Raw genomic sequence first — 25893 nt, 5'->3', positions numbered from 1 at the left:
TAGTAGTGTTTTTTTGGGACATATTTTACCATAAGGGTGTGTTTAAATTGAATTTTTTCTTTTATTTTGATAAGAATATAATGATTTTATAGCATTAATTTTCTTAGGTTTCAATTTTTATTTGTGGTGTATTTTTTAACGTGAGCATATGCAGCTATTTCATTTGGAAAAACCATTCTTAAAGTTTTGTGATGAATAGTAGAAAACTCAGATGTAAAATATATTTATATACCCACTTCGTCCGAGCTGCATATTTTTTTTCCAATTTTAATTTTGATAAGTTTGAATTGAATTATTGCAAACAGTAATGATTTTAGTTTTTGAGCTAACCTTGTACTCTTATGTGGAGTAATTCTTTTTCATATTTTTTGACCTGGTGTGTATAGTTTCTAACATTTCTCTAATCAGAAATACAAGTATAACTTATCTACTGAGTTTTTCTATCGTATAAGTAATGTAGGATTTTTAATCTTCAAAATAATCTTGAGCTTGGTTTAATTATGCAATATTTTTTTACTGACATTAAGTGATACATCATACAATTAAAAATCACAAATTTTATGAAACTGAGTTAATTTTCTAATCCGATATGAATATTATTGGTGTACTTTGAATCATACTCATACAAGACTTCATTCGATGCCTTAATTCTTCTATCCAAAATCTACTTACATCATTTAAAAAGGTCTCACCCAAAAATCATCTCCTTTAGTATTGTACATATTTGTTATTGGTCCATCCATAAAATACTATTCACATTTAATTTTTCCATTTTTGATAGGTGGAGGATGAAATTCAAAACTAAGCGAGTTTTTTTAGTAGATTTTTATCACGCAACGAGATTTTCAATGTGAAATTATTTTAATGTATTGGTGAATATTACCATAGGTCCAAAGCTATCAAGCTTTCAATCCCGTGTGAATTAGCACTATCACGAAAATTATTCAGAGTATGTTGATTTGGCCTTACATTTCTAACTATACTTTATTATCATTATCGTTATCATTATCATTAATTTTGTTTACCCTCGCTTCAGTCATTTTCAATAATATCTCAAACTCACCATATTATTTATAGCTTGATAGTAGTGTACTTATCCACTCTATCAAGGGGAGAGATTACAACGCAAATCTCATACTCACATTTCCTCTAAAAATAAATAAAAAGTAAATTAAACATACACATGCACTAATTTGTCGATCAAAATATAGCTGTGATTATTTTATTCTGATGGCTTATAATGATATGGAGTAGTGAGCCTTCTTTTGTGAAATTAAAGTTTAAATCAATTTTAAAGAAATACTAAGACAAAGCTATTCCAAACCGGCCCAAATGTGCATGACCTTTTTGTGTAATTAAATTTTGTATGAAAATGTTGGTTAACTTTTTCTACCTCTTATTACAATAAAAAGAAATATTTACCCACTAAGAAATAATATCCATATTTATCATTTTGGTCCGTCCATAAAATATTGTCCAATTTAATTTTTTTTATTTTTGATAAGTAGAGGATGTGATTCAAACTAAGCAAGTTTCTTCAATAGATTTTTGTCACGCAACAAGATTTTCAATATAGAATTATTTTAATATATTGGTGAATATTACATTTTCCAAATGTGGTAATATTTTAATATATTGGTGAATATTGCGTTTTTCAATGTGGAATTATTTTAATATATTGGTGAATATTGGAAATGCCAAATTTTAATCACATAATGCAAATTTCAGATGTCCCGAATTAATACAACTTAAATTAAATGTCATTCTATTTTTCACCATAATCATTTAATAATTCGAAATAGGAAAGTCGGTTTACCGATAATGCTGGCACATAATCAAATCAATAGTATTTGCATATTCGGCCCATCAAATAAGTCACTAACGTATAAATGAATCTGGTTAATGTATCCTTTAATCAATTAATACCGTCTGCTTTAAGTAGTACTCCTAGAGTCCAAGTTTATTTTGCCCAGCATAGGCAAGAATAATACAGTGGGGAACCATAATTTAGGCACAGATCACTATTACCAAAACGACATTTGAAGTATCACTGAATTACTTTCTTAGATTTGATACTAAATATACTCCACATTCATACATATCGCTTTTTTAGATTTGTTAATAGAATTAATAAAGTAATTATTGCGTTATTTTCTGTAACTAGTGCTACCCACCCATGCTATGCATTGGCCTTACATTTTTGTTTTAATCTATCAAGACTAATCTTCAAAAGTAAGCGGATAGTTTCAAGGAAAGCTAATAATCATATATGCTGCACAAACATACATACAGTGGGGTGAGAGATGAGGCAGTCAACAACAGAGGCCAGAGCTGGAGCTACCAGCATAGCATCTCCGCCAATGGCTGCTCCTACTCCACTTGGCACTCTCATCACACTACCCTTACACCGCAATTAAGATCAGCTTCAGGAATATCAAAATCCCGAGTGCAATTATAATCCCAAAGTTGTTCACCAATGTCAACTTTTAGAAGAAATGAAAAGAACCAATTATAACAAACAAGTAGCAATGTTGCACTTGAAGCTAACTTCAGTTCGAATTCATGTTTGTGTACAACCTAGACTACAACTTCAGTACTAACTAATTCAATATAAATATCATACAGTACTCATTTATGAAATTGATCCAAAGAGAGTTTGTCAACCACAAACTTGATTATTATGCTCGATCCTCGCCAACCACCTGTGCCACAACATCTCCACATTTGTATACTTTCACCTGTAATCAAATTCATGTGAGATATTGTTTGGTAAAAAATCAGGAACACATCAAATTAGGGGTGTGCATTCGGGTTTCGGTTCAGTTTTTCGCCCAAACCGAACCGAACCCGAAAAACCGAATTTAGGCTAAAATTGAAACCGAACCGAACCAAACCGAAAAAACCGAAATTTCAAAACAAAACCGAAAAACCGAAAAAAATAGTATATTTTAATATATCTAATTTATTTTATTTTATATATACTAATAGAATGTAAATATATATAATATAAAATTAATATAATATATAATATTTATTATATAAAAATATATTAGAAGAATATATATTATATATATGATATAATATACTAAATTAATAAGATAAAAATATATAATAATATATTTAAAATATAATTCGGTTTTTCGATTTTTTTTTTTTCGCCCAAACCGAACTGAACCGAAAAACCGAAATTTTTGTATTTTTAAAACCGAACCGAACCGAAAAACCGAAAAAACCGAACCGAATTTCAAATTTCGGTTTGATTCGGTTCGGATATTCTGTTTTCGGTTATTTTGCTCACCCCTACATCAAATGTAGCTTTTGTTTTAAGTATTTTAGCAAAAAACACAATCATTCTCTTTTAAAAATAAGAGAATGGTATCGTGTGATTGTAAAACAACAGAATTGAGTTTTACAGCTAACAAAGCATTGGAGTTTCATGTGATTGTACAAACAAAACACCTAAAGAAGGAAAGGAGTTTCATGTGATTGTACAAAGAAAACACCTAAAGAAGGAAAGCAGACACCGACGATAATGATACATTGGTGGTAATGGTTTCAAAGAAAGGATAAACCTAAAGCAGTTCATACACACATATTCATACAAATATGAATCTTTCAGTGGAAAAATTAATTAAATAATTTTGACTACGAATATTAATCGATTAGTTTAATGAACTAATGGTTTAAATATGATTGTGAAATCTTTAAATGATGTTATTGTAACATGCATGTTGGATAGTGATAAATGCAAACTCATTTATTGTACAAACTCCAAATTATGATTTAGACTGTTAAAAAATATTAACAGATGTAAAAATAGTAGCAACAGAAAATGTCAACACAGTGTCAATACAATATCAACTGTTGACACTGTGTTGACATTTTCTATTGCTACTATTTTATCATCTATTGATATTTTCTAACGGTCCATTTCATAGTTTGGAGTTTGTACAATAGTTAGAATTTGCATTTGATCACATCCCAATGTTCAATTAATTTTCAAGTTAGTTATTTTTCGAATATATGGTTGCATACCTATATAATCTTGAGCTAGTAGTAACAAAATCACTGACAAAATAAAGATAAGAGTAAAAGTTTTCCTTGTTTGCATGCTAGAGGCTCTAGAAGCGTACAATCTGAGTTGGTGGACAATTGAATTCAAACAGTACTAGTGGTCAATTTAATTTTGACAAATGTGAGCTCTTTTGTTTTTGTTGGTAAAGTAATGTGAGCTCATTTTAATAGTACAAAGAGACTTAAAAACCTCTCACTTCTTTAATTTGGTATAGCATGCAGTATGTCCCTATAATGATTAAAATTAAAACCAATACTAGTATTATAACATCAGTAACAACAAAATCGCATCTTTAATTAACATGTAAATCATAATGATTTTGTTTTGTCATAAACAACATTGTTTTGTTATCCTACCATATTAATTTTAATTTTAGTTACTAGGGGTCAATTGAGAAAATTTGAAAAGTTAGAAACCTAACCATAATTAACAAAATATTGAAGTTTAAATACTAGGTTATGTCGTCTAAAAATAATACTCCGTATATATTCATTCGCTATTTACTTACCACAAATTTCATTTTGATTAATAAACCTTTTAACCTCATCCCATTATTTCTATTAAGTGTCATGTTGCATTCGAGTAAAAATTTAGTAGTCAATCCTCGCCAAGGTGTCATTTCTATTTGGTATGCCCTACTAATAGAGATTTGACAAGTGGAAAATACATATAATCATGTTTCCAACTAGATATATAAACAATGAAAACATAAAATTATATGGAAAATTTCTTTAGATTCCATGTATAATAAATACACTACATATGAAAGAGATATTCATTATTCTATTTATTTAAACAAATAATCATCATCACAATTATTGTCAAGTCATTTTATACGTAAATATACAAAAATGGTAGCTTTATATTAGAACATTATTTGTTTTATTTTATTATGAAACCATGGTGATATTTCATGTATGAACTATTATCAATTAACTTTGATAAGATTAAATTTTTTAATTGAGGAAACTTTTATTATAGTAGTTTTAGTTTTTTATAATTTTAAATTTAAATGTTATACGTGGAAATTTTTTGTTTATGGAATTTTTTGATTGTATATTGAAAAGGACAAAATGTACTAGTATTAATTTTTAGATCATCTTATTATATAACTATTGTTATAATTTAACATGACACTCTGTATATAATATTCATGCAATCAATGTGTAATGAAAATATTAAACAAAAATCAGTTATATAATTAGTCATATAATTAATTTAATTTATACACTTTATAATTCTTTATATTTTAATTTAATTTATAAGTATTTAAAGCTAATAAACTTGCATTTATAATTACATGTTTTATTTATCTAAACTTTTGTATATATAATAAAGAGAAAAAAAAGTAATCACCAAAAATTTAAAATGGTGACGTGATCATTTTCTGTATTTATGTTAACACTACTATATATTTCAATATTTAATCAATTTTCATGATTATTGTCTGATCATGTATATTTACGTATAAAATGACTTGACAATAATTGTGATGCTCATTAATTATTTAAATAAATAGAATAATGAATATCTCTTTCATATGTAGTGTATTTATTTATTATACATGGAATCTAAAGAAACTTTCCATATAATTTAATGTTTCCATTGTTTATATATCTAGATGGAAACATGACTATATATATTTTTCACTTGTCAAATTTCTATTAGTAGGGCATACCAAATATGATTGACACCTTGGTGAGGACTGATCACTAAATTTTTACTCGTTGCATTCACCACAAAATTTACACACAACACATTACAAACATCCTTATTCAACTCACAATAATTTCTACCAAAATTAGATAATTTGAACTTCTAATCTATTATATTGATCAAAGAATAAATATACATCTAAACGCATCTTTTGGTAGGGTTAGATAACTCATCTAGAGATGAAATTTTATGAGAAAAATGAAACACGATAAAAGCTTTTTATTAAATGACAAACATGAAGCAACAAACTAGACAAAGACACAACATAACACACATGGATTATTCATTAATACACACAAATATAAGACAATCAAAGACCAAGTGAGAAGGGGAAGCCCGTCCCCTGCAGCCACTCCCCGCCGGCGATAAACTCTCCGGCTGTAAACGGCTGCGCCTCATTGGCTTTCGTCAGCACATGGAACCCTTTCCACTCCACCCGGCCACTGGTCGCCGCCCCTTTCCCCGTGTTCTTATACTCTGCGTAAAACAGAGTGTCGAGCGCGAAGTCGCTGTCGTTCCAAGGGTGCCACCCAGCCGGAACGATGACATCACTAATCTCGTTCTGCATAACAACGGTCCTCGAATACTGCTTCCACGGCCGCCCGAGGAAGGTCGGGTAGCTGTCCTGCACGGGCTCGAGGTCGTTGTTGGCGGTGATGGTGCTCTTCTGGATCACGATGCCCGTGTTCTGGTTTGGGTCGGTGCGGCCCTGGGCCGTGACCATGTTTTTCTGGCCGGGCTTCCCGACCCGGGGCTTGATGTTGCAGTTTTGGAGGACGGCGGCCGCGTTCCCGAAGATGAAGTTGACGGTCCCAACGATGTTGCACTGGGTGTAGAACTGGCGGAGGGAGTGGACGTAGAGGGTGTCCTGGTACGCGAGCATGCTGCAGCGGTAGAAGGCGGTAAAATCTGCGCTCACGCGGAGGGCAACGGCTTGTTCCTTGTATGGCCCGGCCGTGTTCTGGAATGTGATGTCCCGGGCGAGGAACCCGCTGCCCTGCACCGCTGCGATTTGAAAATAGCTCTTATAATTTTTGGTCATTACAAAAAGTAGTAAAAAGTAAATACTTCAAACAAAACGAAAAAAAGACTTGAGTGAGACAGTTGATTGTGGATGTTGAGAGTACCTATTAACTTATTTAGTCATGCCAATATAAAGACTTTGGCATAATATTACTATAATCGTTCTTCGCTGTAATATTATTTGTCTTCATTACTCAACTAAAATCGTCTAATAACATGTCAAAATCTCTGGATTGATATAATTGACAATAATTGAATGAATCTTCCTATCAAATAAATGAAAATTAGCTAGCAAATTTAACACTTGTTATTATTGTTTATATTATTAATTAATTTCTCAAAAGTTATGATCGGACAAATTTAACACTTTTGTTAATATTGTACTATATTATTAATAAATGAAAATTTAGGTTATGAATTGAAACTCACTCGAAGGTCTAATTATAGATTATGACCTTTTTTATGTTGTGAATTGATTACTCCTTTACTCAAAAGTTAATGTTAATTGAGGTGCATTAAGGCTTATATTGCTTAGTAGTGAAGCGTGCCACGACTAATTACCTACGGTGGCGGAATTGTAAGTAGTGCTGCCGTCGACGACGTTCTTGCTGGCGGTGATAATGGTGGTGAGCCGGCCATCCCCGACGAACATCAAGTTTTTCTTGTTACTCGGAATCGTCACATTCTCTCTATAAACACCTGCCTGTATCGCAATCACATACCTCTGACTGCTCCCCGCCGGCGGCGCCGCCACCGCCTCCGCCACCGTCCGGTAGTTCCCGCTCCCATCCGCCGCCAACGTCACGTCGGCGTTCACCTCCGTCGCCTGGAGCATCATCCTATCTCCTTCCGACAGCCACTCCGGCCACTCCTCCCCTGCCCGAGACTTGAGCCGCGGTGCCGCCTCGTCAGCAGCGTATGACAGATTCTTGATTATCACCATACGTTGCTGACGAGGCGGAACACGTGCTTGTGGCCCGCGACGAGCAGGTGGCGGACCTGCTCGTCAGCGCCGTCCAGACAGGTGCCCTGGTTGGTCTGGGCGGCGCTGAGGTAGGTGAAGAGGTTGTCCTTGTGGGCAGCGAGGGAGTAGCCCTCGGACCCGAATCCCACGAGCTCCGCCTCAGAGAGGTGGAGCATCTCCAGCGTGGCGTCGGCCATCTGGAAGCAGTCGCGGAGTGCGGCCTTCTGGCGCATGGTCAGCGACTGCCTCAGCCGGCGCTTCACCTTCTGCACGGTAATGCGGTTGCGCACTGCCGTGGAGATGGAGGAGTTCAGGGAGGTGATGAGCACGTCCCTGCTGGTTTTGGCTGCGGCGGCCCCAGGGGCCACCGCATCCAGGGTGGTGAGGCAGAGCTCTGGGTACAGAGTGGTAGAGAGGCAATGCTCTGGGTAGAATATGGCGGCGCATGCAGATCACAGCAGTCTGCCTGCGTCGCTCGTGTGGTGGTTGGCAAAGGGGATGGATGCGGCCACCACCACTAGTAGGAATGCGGATAATATCACGATTTTCCGTTTATTTTTGGGGTGGTTTTCCAGTTGCATATTCTCCATGGGTGGTGAGATTAGGGTTTGATTTGTTGGTAAGAGAACGAGAGTTATATAGAAAAAAAATGGTTGTTGGTTGCATATCATTAACTCTTTGCAACAAAGAGAAACGTGCGATTTCCAGCCAAGCAAGAAAGAGAGTGCTTTTGTCGCCATTATATTAACGGCGGGTAGAGATAGCTATCATCGCCAATCGCCATTATATCAACATGGACCATCTACTCTATCTAGCAATGTGTAGAGGTAAAACTTTGATGTAAATGTACATATCAAAAATTGAAGATGGCCACTAATTTATTGACACGCAAGGAGTGGATCATGCGTCGAAGGAACTCGACACGCGACACGAAGAGTTGGGCCGATTGAGTCGTTGGAGGACCCGACGCCCTTGGACCATGAAAGACATGGCCCATTATACGACAACACGGCCCAGGATGCAGCCTAGTAAGGAGAAGTAGCCTTGGTAGGTGTTGGATATTTGACACACAAAATATAGGAACACTCAATAAAGATGAAATATGGAGGATAAGTATTTATAGACTTCTCATAAAAGGATTACAAAATACACAACAAAAGTGCTTCAACACTACAAAGCTTTCTTCTCTCTTTCTCACTTGAGCTACGACTCTTTTCTCTCCAACTCACTCACTTTTTTTTCTTGATTGATTTTACAATGAACTACAACTACCTATTTATAGATTTCAAAGATAATAAAGTAGTCTACTATGTATGGCTAACTATTATACACATACATGCTACGTCACCTCCTCATAATCATTCTAAGAGACAATTTACTTAGCCATGAAGAGATTAAAGATTGATCACTCATCCCACCGCCACGTGACGTAGAGAGATTGTGGCCTTCTCTTAAGCCATGAAGAAACAAAATTTCATCCACATAATAAGTAGGTGATGCACCTACTTCATCACTTCCACCGAGCCTTTTCTTAATATTGAAGTAATTGAGTTTAATAACTCAACATCCTCCCTTAAGCTCAATTCTTCACAGTTTTCATGTCGAGAATAAATTCCAATCTTCTGATTGTATCCTTTCGCCACCAACCTTGCCCTGTATCTTTGCACTTCACCATTGACATTTTTCTTTGTTTTGTACATACATTTCACACCAATTTCTTTTCGGCCTTCTGGTAGCGTTGTCAACGACCAGGTATCACTTTTCTCGATCGCATTGATTTCTTCGTCCATTGCAATCTTCCATTTCCTATCTTGCGCAGCATCTGCATAAGCAACTGGATCAACATCCATAAAAAAACAAATAAGATTCACATTTTCCTCTCCAGCTCCATCAACTTCTTCAGTAGCTTCATATATATCATTCAGATTGCGCATTCTTCTTGGCCTTCCGACTGGACCTTGAGATGATGTTGGTGAATCTGGCTCTTCTACTTCACGTGCTTCTTCTTGCTGATCAGATACAATTTCTGACGAGCTTGCAGCTTTATTATCCTCCCAGCTCCATGTTTGATCTTCTTCAAACACCACATCGCGACTTATGATCACCTTCTTTGTGAGTGGGTTATACAATTTGTAACCCATTACTCGATCTCCATATCCCACGAAGATACACTTTTCACCTTTGTCATCAAGCTTGATTCTTCGAGCTTCAGGAATTTTGGCATAAGCAATACAGCCAAAAACTCTCAAGTGTGCAAGACTGGGCTTGAACGAACTCCATGCTTCTTCAGGCGTCATGTTGCGAACACTTTTGGTTGGACATCGATTCAAGAGATACACTGCTGTTGCGACAGCTTCAGCCCAGAATTCTCGAGGTAAGTCTTTCCCTTTCATCATACTTCTCGCTATATTAAGAATTGTTCGGTTCTTCCTTTCAGCAACACCATTCAGTTGAGGAATATATGGAGGAGTAAGCTGGTGAATGATTCCATGCTCCTTGCAAAACTTTTCGAACAGATCGGATGTGAACTCGCCACCTTGGTCGGATCTGAGAACTTTAATATAGTGCCCACGCCGTCTTTCAACAAGAATTTTGAACTCTTTGAAAATATCAAACACCTCCGATTTCCTTTTCAAGAAATATACCCAAGTCTTTCTGGAATAATCATCAATGAAAGTCAAAAAATACTGATTACCTCCGGTAGAAATAGGCTTCAGAGGACCGCAGACGTCTGTATGAACGATCTCCAACGGGTGTGATGCTCTCCATCTCATTTCTTTAGAGAAGCTTGGCCTATGATGTTTGTCAAGTATGCAACCTTCGCAAACTTCTTCAGGATGATCAATATGCGGCAAACCTTTCACCATATTCTTTGTAGACAGCAGCTTCAAACCACCAAAATTCAGATGTCCAAGACGCAGATGCCATAACCATGACTCATCTTTAACAATGGCATTCATGCACTTCAACGTATCATGTTTTATATTCAATGGAAATAATCTGTTTTTGGACATCTTCACACCGGCAACCAAATTCCCAGTAGCATCATTGATAGCAAGATAAGAATTCTTGATACTAACATCAAATCCTTTCTCCGGCAATTGACCAAGACTCAAAATATTATTTTTCATGGCAGGCACATAATAGACGTCATATATAAAACCATGATTTCCATTCTTCAGCTTAATCAGGATGTTACCTTTTCCTTGAACAGCAACTTTTGAGGAATCTCCAAAGGTCACCTCCCCATAAGATGTCTCTTTCAGCTCCACGAAGAGTTCTTTATTCCCGCACATATGATTGCTTGCTCCAGTGTCCAAGTACCACATGCTGCACTGATCACCTTCAAGTCCTTTGTGAATAAAAAGAGAGGTTGAAATTACCTGCTCATCATCGTCTCCACCTTCGGCATAATTGACTTGTTGATTGGTATTTCCGGCTACTGGACACTCATAACTGTAATGCCCGAATTCGTGACAAATATAGCACTCGACATTTGCTTGATCAAACCCTTGTCGATTGTAGGTTTGAGAATAACCGCCTCTATACTGACCTCTTCCTCGTCCTCGTTGTCCATAAGAATTTCGACCTCTGCCTCGATAGGTGAAATTCTGTCGTCCTCCCTCGTTTTGATAATTCTGGCCTCGTCCTCCTTGGTTATGGTAATTCTGTCCACGTCCTCCTTCATACTGGTAATTCTGGTCGCGTCCTCCTCGACCACGATAACCTCGGCCTCGGCCTCAATCTCGGTTGTATCCACCACGTGATGTCCCAGGCTCAAACTTCTTGTCTTCTTGGATTGACATCTTTGCTTGTAGCATATGCTCAAGTGACGGAGTGGTCTTTTTCTTCATGCGTTGCTCGTGGACTTCCAAGATGCTCTGCAACTGGTCGATAGACATGGTGTTGAGATCTTTTGATTCTTCGATAGCAGCAACGACGTGCTCAAATTTCGACGTCAAGGAACGAAGAATTTTCTCAATGACACGAACATCTTCAATGTTCTCCCCTTGCCTTTTCATTTGATTTACAATAACTAATGTTCTTGTGAAATAGTCTGAAATGCTCTCCGTTTCAGACATGGCCAAACTTTCAAACTCACCACGTAGGATCTGCAGTCGAACTCGTATCGCTTTATCAACACCGGTGAAAGCATTCTTCAGAATCTCCCAGGCTTGTTTTGACGTGGTGGCGGCACTTACTTTCTCGAACGTAGTTTCGTCAATACCTTGATAGATATTGAATAACGCCTTCTTGTCTTATTTCCTAGCGTCTCTGAGAGCTTTCTTCTGGTTGTTCGTCAAGGCATCTTCGGCTTCTTGGGATGCAGGTTCGGTGTAGCCGTCTTGAACAATATCCCACAACTCTTGTGATTGCAAGAAGACTCGCATCTGAATACTCCAATTTCCATAATTGTGTTTCTCCAATTTGGGAATTTGGGGCTGGACCATGTTCAACGTTGCCGCCATAGGTAGGATCGAGTGGCTCTGATACCAGATTTGTTGGATATTTGACACACAAAATATAGGAACACTCAATAAAGATGAAATACGGAGGATAAGTATTTATAGGCTTCTCACAAAAAAATTACAAAATACACAACAAAAGTGCTTCAGCACTACAAAGCTTTCTTCTCTCTTTCTCACTTGAGCTACGGCTCTTTTCTCTCCAACTCACTCACCTTTTTTTCTTGATTGATTTTACAATGAACTACAACTACCTACTTATAGATTTCAAAGATAATAAAGTAGTCTACTAAAGCTTTCTTCTCTCTTTCTCACTTGAACTACGGCTCTTTTCTCTCCAACTCACTCACCTTTTTTTCTTGATTGATTTTACAATGAACTACAACTACCTATTTATAGATTTCAAAGATAATAAAGTAGTCTACTATGTATGGCTAACTATTATACACATACATGCTACGTCACCTCCTCATAATCATTCTAAGAGACAATTTACTTAGCCATGAAGAGATTAAAGATTGATCACTCATCCCACCACCATCATCCCACCACCATGTGACGTAGAGAGATTGTGGCCTTCTCTTAAGCCATGAAGAAACAAAATTTCATCCACATATGATAAGTATGTGATGCACCTACTTCATCACTTCCACCGAGCCTTTTCTTAATATTGAAGTAATTGAGTTTAATAACTCAACAGTAGGAAGACCTCTTGCGTTTATAAAAATAGGGTTTCCTGGATATGAATATGTAGTGCGTGGAGTTTTCTTGTTCGTCAATTTAATTGAAAACAGTGGAGTATTCATTTTCTGGTTTTTCTTTGTCAATTTTTTTATTTGAGTTGTATGATTATACGAAGAGAGTTTGATGATACTCGAAATTTAATCTAAAATTGAAAGTATTTGCCTGGAAAATTGATTTATACTAATACAAAAGTAGTACTACTCCAAATCTATACAATTACAAATACACTTATAAACACAATTTTTTTCCAATAGAAAGTACTCCAAAAGCAACATCTTAAGATTGTTAGCATATACGTAGTGTTCTCTCCCGTTCCATTATAATTGTGTCCTATTCTATTTCTGACCATTTCATTACAATTAAGTCATTTTTTCTTTTAACAAAAATCAACTAATGTAGTCGCTCTTACTCTATTTTCATATATTATACTTTCCTTCTCTATAATATGTTTTATTCTCATATATACTCTCTATTCACTCTTCAGATATCTACTTACCCTTACACTGGGAGGGGGTTGTAGTTTTTATTGGTGAAGAAGAACTTGAACTCAGCAACATAATAAATACAAATGAAATTAATAAATAAATTCTGCTATTAAGAGGATTGAAGAAATGGGAAGAACCAGGACGAAGGGGTCCGTTAACTGATCGGAAAAAGGAACTCCGCCGCCTTCGAGAATAATTTCGATATTTGAATTTATGTTTGAATGTGATTGTAGAATGTAGTATATTGTAAAGCATTTTGGCCATGTTTGGTTGCGGGAAAGTAAAGTTGGCAAGGAAAATGATTCCTGGGAAAATGAATCCCGGGAATATGATTCCTAGTAACTTTGCTTTCCTGTGTTTGGAAAGTATCAAGATTTTAAATTTATATTTAATTTAAACACCAAACTAAAAATATACTTATTATTTTTTATTTATAAAAAAGAATAATAATATAAAATTCTTAATAAACTATTAATTAAAAATAATAATAATTATATTATTATATTTATTATTACAATGGATAGTTTAAATATGGATTATCTATCACAATATAAAATAATACATATAATTATAGTTTGAAATATTATACTCATTTATAATAATAATAATAATGATAATAATAATAATAATTAGTATTATAATTATAATATTTAAGGATGTTAGTGAATAGATTTAATAAATGAAAATTACACTATAACTTTATTGATTAATTATTAATTTATAAAAATAATTATTATTATTTATCATACGATTTATATTATATAATTATATTTTAATCATTTAATAAATTATTAATTATTATTATGAATTATTATAAAATAAGTTATAATTATGATAATTTTAATCTTAGTTATTTATTTTCTAAAATTAAGTAGTATGATTTATATTTTTAAATTATTTTTAAAACATTCTAAATAATAATAATAAAAAAAATGCTATATTGCATTATATAGGTAAGAATCCTAAAACTGGGAAAAAGAATAACTAAGAAAAGCTAGGATTCAGAATCCTGGAAAATTGTACTAACTTTCCTTGTTCTCGAATTCTGATTATTTTCCCAGTTTGATAAAAAACTGAGACAAACACAGGAATTTAAAATTTAAGGAATCAAATTACTTTTCCAGACAAAATCCTGACAACCAAACATGGCCTTTAAGTTTCAAGTTAGTATAATTTATTTTGAATAGTAAGTATATTGGAGTAAATCTTGTTTAATTATGTAATTTTACGGTATAAATTATTACTCCCTCTTTTCTTAGAGATACTTCTTTTCGGTACGGAGTTCAAAAATACTGTGTTAATGGATGGTGAAAAAAGTAAGAGAGAATAAAGTAAGAGAGATGAAGAGAGAATAAAGTAAAAAGGAGAATTACTTTTTGCCAAAAGTAAAAATGACTCAATTAACTTGGAACTTCATAAAATAGAAAAATGACGCTATTAATATGGAACGAGGGAGTAGTATATTGTGTTAATCTTATTTAATCATGTAATTTTATAGTTGTGAGGGCAAACAATTCCCACATTGGAGAATGAACAATAGTTGCAAGTGTATAAATGGGCTACCCCAACTTCATTAGTATAAGGCCTTTGGGGAGTACCCCAATAGCAAAACCATGAGGGTTTTGCCCAAAGCGGATAATATCATACTAATGTGGATTTCGGGTGTGCGCCACCGAGACCAAACAGTATGAAAGAAGAATCCATTCCCTGTTTGTTAATAAGACCTGGACCCTTGTGCCTCTGCCCCCTGGTGCCTCTATGGTTGATTGCAGGTGGCTGTTTAAACTGAAAGATGAAATTGAGGGGTTGAGGTACAAGGCTAGGTTAGTTGCAAAAGGTTTTACTCAGCAAGAGGGGGTAGATTATACAGAAATTTTTGCTCCCGTGGTTAAGTTTACTACTGGGAGAGTGATGCTTGCCTTATGTGTTCATTTTAATTGGGAATTAAAATAAATGGATGTCAAAACTGCTTTTCTTCATGGTGACTTGGATAAACCCATTTACATGAAACAACCAGAGGGTTTTGTAGATCTAAACTTTCCCAATCATGTGTGTTTACTTAAGAAAGCTTTGTATGGTCTCAAACAATCTCCTTGGCAGTGGAATATCAAGTTCTCCAATGTCTCTGCGTGAGCTCGACCAAGACCTGTGGTGACCGGGTGACCTGTAACATGAGGCACACATGTGGTCTTGGTCCGGTGGTCTTGGTTTGAGGGGAGGATTGTGAGGGCAAACAATTCCCACATTGGAGAATGAACAATAGTTGCAAGTGTATAAATGGGCTACCCCAACTCCATTAGTATGAGGCCTTTTGGGGAGTACCCCAATAGCAAAACCGTGAGGGCTTTGCCCAAAGCGGACAATATCATACTAATGTGGAGTTCGGGTGTACACCACCGAGACCCAACAGTGGGGCCCTGGTTCAGGGCTGGGCCTGTGTGGCTCGGGGTTCGCTGGTTGCGCTTGCAAGTTCTCCAATGTCTCTGCGTGAGCTCGACCAAGACCTGTGGTGACCGGGTGACCTGTAACATGAGGCACACATGTGGTCTTGGTCTGGTGGTCTTGGTTTGAGGGGAGGATTGAGAGGGCAAACAATTCCCACATTGGAGAATGAACAATAGTTACAAGTATATAAATGGTCTACCCCAACTCCATTAGTATGAGGCCTTTTGGGGAGTACCCCAAGAGCAAAATCGTGAGGGCTTTGCCTAAAGCGGACAATATCATACTAATGTGGAGTTTGGGTATGCTACACCGAGACCCAACGATAGTATAAATTATTAATAAAGTGTTGTGGAGTTAAACGTGCAATCGTATTATTAAATACTTCTATATAAAGTATATTGTAGTAATCTTATTTAGGTATTTTATTGAATATATTGTACTGACAAAATAAAGATAAAAGTTTTCTTTATTTACATGCTAGAGGCTCTAGAAGCCTACAAAAATAGTGGTCAGTTTAATTTCGACAAATGTGATCTCGTTTATAAGTGCAAGGAGACTTAAAAACTTCTTGAACTTTTTTAATTAGGTATATCGTGTATGCTCCTATAAATTGATTAAGATTAAAACCAACAGAATCATAAAATCAGTAACAACAAAATCGCATCATTTATGTTGGCACTGGCGGACACACATTAAAATGGGGAGGGCTTAAGCCCTTATCCAAAATATTCTTTTGAATTTTTTTATTTAAAAAATGATTAAAAGTTTTGAAATCCATCTTCAATCCTCACCAAATTAACGTTATTGAAGACTAAATTATCGAAAATTGAATAGTAAAAAAGGCTAAAATGAATCAAGATGTCAAAATTTACATAATATAAAGCGAAAAACAATGGCATTTGAAAAAGAGATGACTGCAATAATTTACTACCTCCGTCCCCCAAAATTTGCTACACTTTGACCCGACACGGGTTTTAAGAAATGTAAAGGAAAGTGAGTTGAAAAAGTTGGGGATGTGTGTCCTACTTTTAAAGTATTAGTTTTATAATGAAATGTGAGTAGGAATGAGTTAGTGGAATATGAGGTCCACTACCAAAAATGATAAAAGTGAAGTGTATCAAATTTTCAGGGACGGACCAAAATAGTAAATTGTATCAAATTTTCAGGGACGGAGGTAGTAATATTATAAACTTCCTTGTTAAACGTGTCAAGGTGGGTGCTTTCTAAAAACGGCTGGTTCTTTAAATATTTTTAGTTAAAACTTTCTTTGAATTTAGGGAGCGTAAACGAAATTTCAATTTAATAATTTGATTTTCGATTAATGAATTTAAATTATCGTCTCCTTTATAACTCTTTCCAAATAACCGATGCAAATTCAAATTTTATTTTATTAGTGACTTAATCCAGAAATTAAATTTTTGGACTTTTTTCTTTCTAATTTAATTTATGTAAAAACTTATAGTATTTTTACTATATATTATTATTTCCTCCGTCCACTAATAAACATTCTATTTTGTCATTTTCGTCTATCCATCAATTAAAGTTCCATATATTTTTTACAATTTATGGTAATGGACCTTACCTTCAACTAACATTATTCCATCCACTTATACTATACTCCCTCCGTCCCCAATTAACAGTCACACTTTTCCATTTCGGTCTGTCCCCGATTAAGAGTCACACTTCATTTTTACCATAAATAATAAGTAGGTCCCACATTCTATTAACTCAATTCACTCACATTTTATTATAAAACCAATATAAAAAAATAGGTCCCACATTCCCTAACTTTTTCAACCAACTTTTCTTTACATTTCTTAAAATCCGTGCCCGGTCAAAGTGTGACTCCTAATCGGGGACGGAGGGAGTATTTTTTACCTTGTGTCATGTCACACGTGGACTTATAATCATGGACGAAGAGAGTACATCCATTTACAAAATTAGTCTAATTTTTTTTATTTTGGTATATTTTAAAAATAAATATTGTTTCTATTTATAGAAAGATTTCCACCAATTTTTCTCCCCTCCTATTGTACTTTATAACCGTTTTTCTTTATCTTTTCTGATACCAATACGGATTAAAACTTGTTTCGTTCATAGATCTATTTTTACTAGATAATGAGAGTATATATAGTGAAGTCTCTAGTAACAAAATTTCCTGCTTAATGTTGGCATCTTTAATTAACACGTTAAGTATTGATTTTGTTTTATCTTAAACAACATTGTTTTGTTATCCTACCATATTAATTTTCATTTTAGTTAGTAGGGGTCAATCCAGAAAAATTGAAAAGCTTCTAAAAATAATACTCCGCATATATTCATTCGCCATTTACTTACCACAAATTTCATTTTGATTCATAAATTACTTTTTAACCTACATCCCATTATTTCTATAATGTATGTCATGCTGCATTCACCACAAAAATTTACACACAACACATCCCCAACATCCTTATTCACTCACAGTAAAAGCTTTTTTATTACTCCAAAACACAAACATGAAACAACAAACAAGACATAGACACACCATAACACACATGGATTATTCATGAATACACACAAACATGAGACAATCAAAGTCCAAGAGACACGGGGAAGCCCGTCCCCTGCAGCCAGTTCTCGTCATTGATAAATTCTCCGGCTGTAAACGGCTGCGCCTCATCGTCTCTCGTCAGCACATGGAACCCCTTCCACTTTACCCGGCCACCGGTCGCCGCACCTGCGCCCGTGTTCTTATACTCTGCGTAAAACAGAGTGTCGAGCGCGAAGTCGCTGTCGTTCCAAGGGTGCCACCCAGCCGGAACGATGACATCACTAATCTCGTTCTGCATAACAACGGTCCTCGAGTACTGCTGCCACGGCCGCCCGAGGTAGCTCAGGTAGCTGTCCTGCACGGGCTCGAGGTCGTTGTTGGTGGTGATGGTGCTCTTCTGGATCACGATGCCTGTGTTCTGGTTTGGGTCGGTGCGGCCTTGGGCCGTGACCATGTTTTGCTGGCCGGGCTTCGGGACCCGGGGCTTGATGTCGCAGTTTTGGAGGACGACGGCTGCGTTCCCAAAGATGAAGTCGACTGTCCCAACGATGACGCACTGGGTGTAGAACTGGCGGAGGGAGTGGACGTAGAGGGTGTCCTGGTACGCGAGCATGCTGCAGCGGTAGAAGGCGGTAAAATCCGCGCTCACGCGGAGGGCGACGGCTTGTTCCTTGTATGGTCCGGCCGCGTTCTGGAATGTGATGCCCCGGGCGAGGAACCCGCAGCCCTCCACCGCTGCGATGTGAAAATAGCTATTAGTTTTTTTATCATTACCAAAAGTAGTAAATAGTAATTGAGACCCTTAACTGTGAAATGAAAAAAGACTAGATACACTACAAAAAAAAAAACACGGCTAAGGACGCTTTTTAAGTCGATTCGGGACGCTTTTTTTTGTTTCTAAATATTTCACCGACGCTTCAAAAAGTGTCCTTACCGGTGGTGTGCCAATTAAAAATAAGGACGCAAATAGCTAGCGTCGGTGAATTACTTTGGGACGCTTTTAAATTGCGTCTCCAACATATTTTCCGACGCAATTCATAATAGCGTCTCAGATTTCACATCCATCCTAACACCAAGACGCTATTAGAGCACTCCCAATGGAGTTCCCTAAAAACTCCCTTATTTCTCCCTAACTCCTGCCACATCAGCGCCACATCAGCACCAAAATTTATCCCCAGTTTTTAGCCAAGTGCTACATTGGTTTCTCCCTTATTTCTCCCTTATTTCTCCCTAACTCAACATTTCATTTTTACATCATTATTTTTTATATTATTTAATTTTCCCTACAAATGTATTTAATAAATAGACTAATAATGAACAATTCATCGTTGTATTAATCATTGGAAAATATAATACAACGAGAAAAAAAAAACTACAAATAAAAAACGCAAATAAACAAAGATTTAAAAAAAAAAAATCTAAGACGGAGGGGCCGGAGGGGCGTCGGGATCGAGCCCCAGCGTACTCTGCAGGTGTTGGATGCATTTCCAGAGGGCCGCCTTTTCTTCAGGGGTCCCGCCGCCGGTGAAGTACAGCGTGTACATCTGGGTCAGATTGGCGACATTGCTCGAATAAGTGGCTTTTTCTAAGTCGATGACGGATTCCGACGCGACTTCCGACGTTGCGCCCTTCCCCTTCCGCCTCCCCTTCGCCTTCTTCACTCCCTCCGGGCGCTCGTGCGGACCATCCCCACTCAAGTCGATGTGGGCCGCGCTCCCCTCGCTCTCCGAAACGCTAAGTCGCGAGCGCACCGATTTCCCGTGCAGCGCGTCGTGCATTCCCGTCCGGAATTTGGGGAGATCCTTCAGCTTATCGTAGATGTTCCAATACTTGAAGCCCTTCGTCGACAAGTACTGGCTACTATACATCCGGATGGCCTCATCTCGGACCATGTGCTCGTTCTGGCCACTCGTCATGTGAGTCATCAAGTTAGAATAAATACCGTTGAAGTGCCCGCAGTCCCTCATGAGGCGCTCCCAATGCCGACGGATCGCCTCGCTGCCATGGTCCTTCATTGAGGCAGTCTTGTGGCTCCTGTACTTCGCGGCAATCCGCTCCCAGAATATGATCTCAGTCTGGTAGTTGCTGCGCTCCGCGTCCTGTGACGTGTCCGCCCAGCAGTCGGCTATCAGCTCGGACTCTTGCAGAGTGTAAGTAGTCCTTACCCGCTTCGGCCTCTCATCGGAACCCGTATCAGTCGCAGCCGACGACGCCGGCGCCTTCCCCCTCCCGCTCCTAGAAGGCGGCTCGGTGGGCGTTTCTTCCACCTCGAAGTCCTCCGCGCTCAGTGTCGCGGCCTGAGATTCTTGGTCGCCTGGGGTTGATCCGGGGGTGTCGAACTGGGGCCGATACACATCGTCGGCTGGAAAGGGCATTCTGCCGGCAGAGTTGAAGTACGGAGAAAGTCTCCGCGCCGGAGGAGTCTGCAAAGGAGACGGACCCCCGTATGGAAGTTGGCCGGGAGGAGAACCCATCGCCAACAACGACTGCATCCACTGCTCGTTTGCTTCATCCGTGTTGGGAATTTGTGAACTCGACTCTTTCCCCTTACCCTTATCCTTACCCGATCGGGAACTTTTCTTCCAAAAGCTCATAATTTTGATGAAAATTGAAGATTGGGAGAAGAGATTGAAAATGGAGAGAATGAAGATTGTGGGTGATGAATGGAGGAAGTGGAGGAAATATTTATAGGGGTGGAATGTAAAATAGCCGTTGGGTTCAAAAAAAAAAAAAAAAAATTTTAATTATCGCCGATTATCGCCGAGCGTCGCCACAGTGGCCGGCGATCGCTCGGCGATAATCCGGCGTTAGAACGCCACTCGGCGAAGCAACGGCAACATTATCGCCGAATTATCGCCGACTTCGCCACAATGGCCGGCGATAATTCGGCGATAACCGGCGATTTATCGCCGAGAATTCGCCACCTCCATTGGGAATGCTCTTAAAAAGCGTCCCGAAGTGCATTTAAAAGTGTCTCCAATTATACATCCTAACACCATGACGCTATTAAAAAGCGTCCCAAAGGGTATTAAAAAGTGTCTCCAATTATACAACCAAATATATTGCCATTATATATATCTATATATACACATATAATATACATATTATATTTTGAATCCAAACAAAGACAAGTAGAAGTAGACAATTGTTGGTATCTCAAAAGTAATTCAATAGAAATCTGTAATGAGTCATTGAAGAAAAACGAATCTGACTTCATATTTGTGGGAATTGACAAAGACAACTATACAGGCTAATTAACTTGGTTACAATTTGCAAATGAAGATTACAAATACACATCTAAACTGCTCCTGTCATTCTTAGTCATTGATACTTCTTCTTTATAAAGGCCCCTGTTAAAAAAGAACAATTTTCATAAATATATTTGGTACTAACATATAAGTATGCCTTATAACATAAGAAATAAGTTGAACTTTCTTACCCACGAGCTCGTCCTTTCACCAAAACTTGAACTTATACAACAACATAGTTCAAGATAGCCACGAAACAAAAATCAGCAAAAAATTAACCAAAACAACACTTCAAACTCTAGAACCTGAACTTACAAAAAAATTGTTGTTGTAACTTGCATAGAGTAAAAAACAAACTTTTATTCAAGATTAGTACTGTTATTCTTTTGTTCCAGACTATTTTTGATGATTGTGTTGAGCACGCTGAATTTCTCATGCTGGACGAGATACATTTAATTAGAACAAAAAGAACGGCTAAGGACATTATGTGATGAATTTTCCCACAGATCTATTATCGCTTATTCTTCATCTTTATTCCAAGAAAGAAACATTAACTGAACGTACCACAAGTTGTTCGGAAGCTTGGTTAACAAAAGCCCCATCCTTATGTTTGTGGATTATCGAGTACCACTCGAGTGGAGCTGGATTCCTTTTATATTTCTTTTTATGCAGTGAACAATATTATCATTAAGCATTGAATCCATATGTATATGAACAGCTAACAAGGATCAATATAATATGTAAACGCGAGATTTCATACAAATTTACGCTTCTTCCTTGCAAAACTTTCGGATCCCGAAGTGTGAGGCGCCACTTGCTGCGCACGTGCTCTCTTTCCTATTTCCTAACCAATCTAAAACAGAAAATGAACAATTTAAGCATAATTTTCAAAGAACCTAATTTGATAATGTCAACTACATATATCCATTACCTTCCCTTTATTAGAAAACCAGTAATGAACTAAATGAATCCATTGCTGCAACGGAATTTCTTCTAGCGGTTGTCTTGCAATCTCCTGCTCCGTCATTCCATCAATCACATATTTACCTTTCAAATAAGATTTATAACTTCTCCATTTCTTCGACGTTGATTTCAAAATCTATTTCTCAATACCATTGTTAGAAGGAAGAAGAAATTTATCATGTGACAGAAATTATTATTAGTATAACTAATATATGAAAAGAGTAATACATTCAGTATTTAATAAATAATAAAGAAATTCTTTACTTTGGCTAAATCAGTCACACCCTTCTTGAAAGTTAAAGGCATCTTTATCCATGTATGGTAGTTAAGAAGACACAAGTTTGGTCTTCGAGCAACTTTACCCAGCCAACCACCTAGAACCCTACCACCTCTATTATCTGGCTGATTATGCTCATTACATTCGACAACAATCCGATCACCATTTCTCAAGTTCCACACATCTTTGGAACAAAACAGTCCTCTCTTTACCCTTGTGCTTCCGTCAGTCCCTTCGATTATGTACATATCAGCAATGGACAAAAACAAGTCACACAAATGGCAAATTTCTAAATACACTTACTTTGAATTATGAGATTATCGTCATCGTCATCTTCACTATTAAACTGCATTTCATCTTCATAATTGTGCTGTGAGACATCATGCTCATCCTCCATGGTTTCTGAAGTAGAAGAGCTAGCAAAAAGTTTCCATCAGAATTGCACGAAAATATTTACAGCCTTGTCACTTGTCCATAAAAACAAAGGCTGCAAAAACACCTCCATTCATTATGTTCATGATAGCTTGTTAGGGCACTCATTATGAGATTTATACTCAACTACTCATGCTAAACCAATTATTATCAGCCAATAACTATTAGCTTTATCCAAAAAGCAACCATGGTAACAAAACAACTAAATGACTAGCTTCACAGGGATTATATCATTAGATAATTACTTCAAGTAAGTAAGAGGGGACATTCTTGAAAAATAATTTAGTCAGAAATGTGCTCAGAATACCAATTATATAGGAACTAAATGAAAACACAATGCAGTTAAAACCTATAGAGAATCTTACCGCTGATAGAGATTGTAATCTTTGATCTTCTCCTCTACACCTTAGGCTGAAACAGACACTTGATACATCCAATTATTAACAAGAAATGAATATTTTTGATACAAGAAGTATCATTCATGCAACTCTCTTGTACATAAACTTTGAATGATCACAAAGAATATAATCCATACTTCAACTTTCCCCATAATCATTGGTTGGAACAGTTTTTTGTTTCTTGGATCTTGAACATACACGTGGAGACAAATGGGAAGCACGTTATTTTTCAAAGAGACACATAACTTATTTACATAAGTAGATATTAAATCTGTCAAATAGTAAAAAATATGTACCAACGATCATAGTTGATGCAACAGCAAAACCATTCAGAAAAATGTGTTATGTGTGCTCTAAAAACAACATTCATTCACATACATGTAACTGTATCATAACTAAGATTATACCCCAAAATATGGATTCATAGGAGTGAGGATAAAACCATAATGAGCAGCCTAATATATATCTCTTCCAGATGCAAAAGAAATGATGATAAATTACATGTTGATGCTTTGCCATTTAAGATTAATAAGTGATGATCTTTACAAAGTGTTAACAAGTATTTACAGTTATTAAGTGTGTGTAGAAAAAAATGGTTGAGACATTATCAAAGTGGCAGCAGGGCATGTGTAGTATACATCTTCATATATATATATATAAGAAAACATGAAATTTTTTCAAGCAATTCATCTATAGTCACAAAAACATACAAATGACTAAAATTCCTTCAACCAACAATACCTCAGACTGCCTAAATTGAGGGTGAATGATGAAATTAGTTTAACATGTTAACAAAATATTTCAGTTTATTGAGTCCAAAATGAAACCTAACAAACAGAGAGAAAACCCATATAATAAAAAAAATACTCAAATTCTGGATAATTTAGGAGTCAATCTTAAACATTGATAAAACTAAGCATAAGCAACAGGCGAATAGATTACAGATCGAGCTTGAATTCCAGATAAGCTTCTTAATCTATGTTTACATAAGCTTCTTAATCTATGTTTACCAATCCAGACCTATAGAGAAGACAATTCAAGTATTTCGGCTTGGTTTTCTCATGATTACAGATGTAAAATTGAGAATCACATGATTTTAGAAATGCACAGCTCTTCAACTAGCAGACATGCACTTGATTGAAAATAAAAGGAAGAAAACCAAATAGCGAACAAGCAATGCACAATTCATACGGTTTGCAATTTCTAGCTCCGATTGTAATATAAATATCCTAAATTGTGAATCCCTAGACCTCTAAACTCAATAAACATGGAGAAACAATGAGTGAAGAAATCGAACCTCAGTGAATTGATTGGATTTCTTCGACTGAAGATATTCCGATGAGACCGGCGACAAGGGAGACGACGATCTCCGCAGCAGGAAATCGGAGCGGCGAGCAGAGAGAGAGAGGCGGAGATTTTAATTTTACCTTTTTTGTTTCAATAAAGATATACTATTACTCCTATTAGTTAAAAATGTTTCAATAAAGATACGTATTAGTTAAAAACTTAAAATTTATCTAATTGAATTACTTGGAGACGTATTTACTAACGCGTCCCTAACTTAGAACTTAATTTAAGACGCTTATATTTAGCGTCCTCAATTTTGACTATTTTTAAAAAATCCCAACGCATGTAAATGCGTCCTAAATTTTATGTCCTTATATAATACATTTGTTGTAGTGATAGTACTCATTAACTTATTTAGTCATGCCAATATATATATATATATATATATATATATATATATATATATATAAAGACTTTGGCATAAATACTACTCTACAATGCTTTAGTAATGAAAATGAATTTGGCAAAAATATATACTCCCTCCGTCCCGGCTAAGATGACACATTGCTTAGCCGGCACGAGATTTTAGGAGTTATTGGTTAAAGTGTTTAATTGGAGAGAGAAGGTGGGTGTAAGTACTAAAGTAGAGAGATAAAGAAAGATGAATATTTTAATAGGAGTGAGAAAAAGTGGTTGAGTGTATTAATTGGAGAGAGAAAGTTACCAAAAAAGAAAATGTGTCATCTTAGATGAGACAAACTAAAAAGGAAAACGTGTCATCTTAAGCGGGACGGAGGGAGTATTAGTACTATAGTCGTTCTTACCTGTAATATTATT

At 36.4% G+C, this 25893-nt stretch overlaps 1 protein-coding gene and 1 pseudogene across 32 annotated transcripts; both read right to left on the bottom strand.

The window, feature by feature from the left end:
• Window positions 1-5985: 5985 nt before the first annotated feature.
• Window positions 5986-8368, bottom strand: LOC125215840 (pectinesterase-like; annotated as a pseudogene).
• Window positions 8369-18370: 10002 nt separating this feature from the next.
• Window positions 18371-25421, bottom strand: LOC125215083 (pectinesterase-like). Of its 32 annotated transcripts, none has more exons than XR_016136858.1 (8): window positions 25067-25233; window positions 23737-23782; window positions 23243-23355; window positions 22927-23171; window positions 22631-22798; window positions 22460-22552; window positions 22264-22359; window positions 21618-22004 (listed from the first exon to the last, which is right to left on the bottom strand). XR_016136858.1 is itself a non-coding variant. In XM_089067919.1 (7 exons), exon 7 carries the CDS (start codon window positions 19062-19064, stop codon window positions 18492-18494), a length of 573 nt encoding a protein of 190 aa, XP_088924045.1. In that variant the 5' UTR covers window positions 19065-19186; window positions 22264-22552; window positions 22631-22746; window positions 22927-23171; window positions 23243-23355; window positions 23737-23782; window positions 25067-25358; the 3' UTR covers window positions 18371-18491. The 32 variants fall into 32 exon arrangements, 21 of the variants coding, with proteins under 21 accessions (XP_088924045.1, XP_088924040.1, XP_088924046.1 ...); XR_016136859.1 differs by having other exon boundaries at window positions 21618-21921; XR_016136860.1 differs by having other exon boundaries at window positions 21618-21801.
• Window positions 25422-25893: the final 472 nt, after the last annotated feature.

Source organism: Salvia hispanica, chromosome 3, assembly GCF_029641045.1.
Source record: "Salvia hispanica isolate PSC_SH4W2 chromosome 3, Shi_PSC_v1, whole genome shotgun sequence".
In the NCBI taxonomy this organism is placed as follows: domain Eukaryota; kingdom Viridiplantae; phylum Streptophyta; class Magnoliopsida; order Lamiales; family Lamiaceae; genus Salvia; species Salvia hispanica.
Note: the sequence above shows the minus strand (reverse complement) of the source record. Positions and strands in the feature narration are given on the sequence as shown.

What these genes read in the sequence shown, in the direction of transcription:
- LOC125215083 (XM_089067925.1), bottom strand. Translation starts at nt 19,064, where the DNA reads ATGCTCGCGTACCAGGACACCCTCTACGTCCACTCCCTCCGCCAGTTC.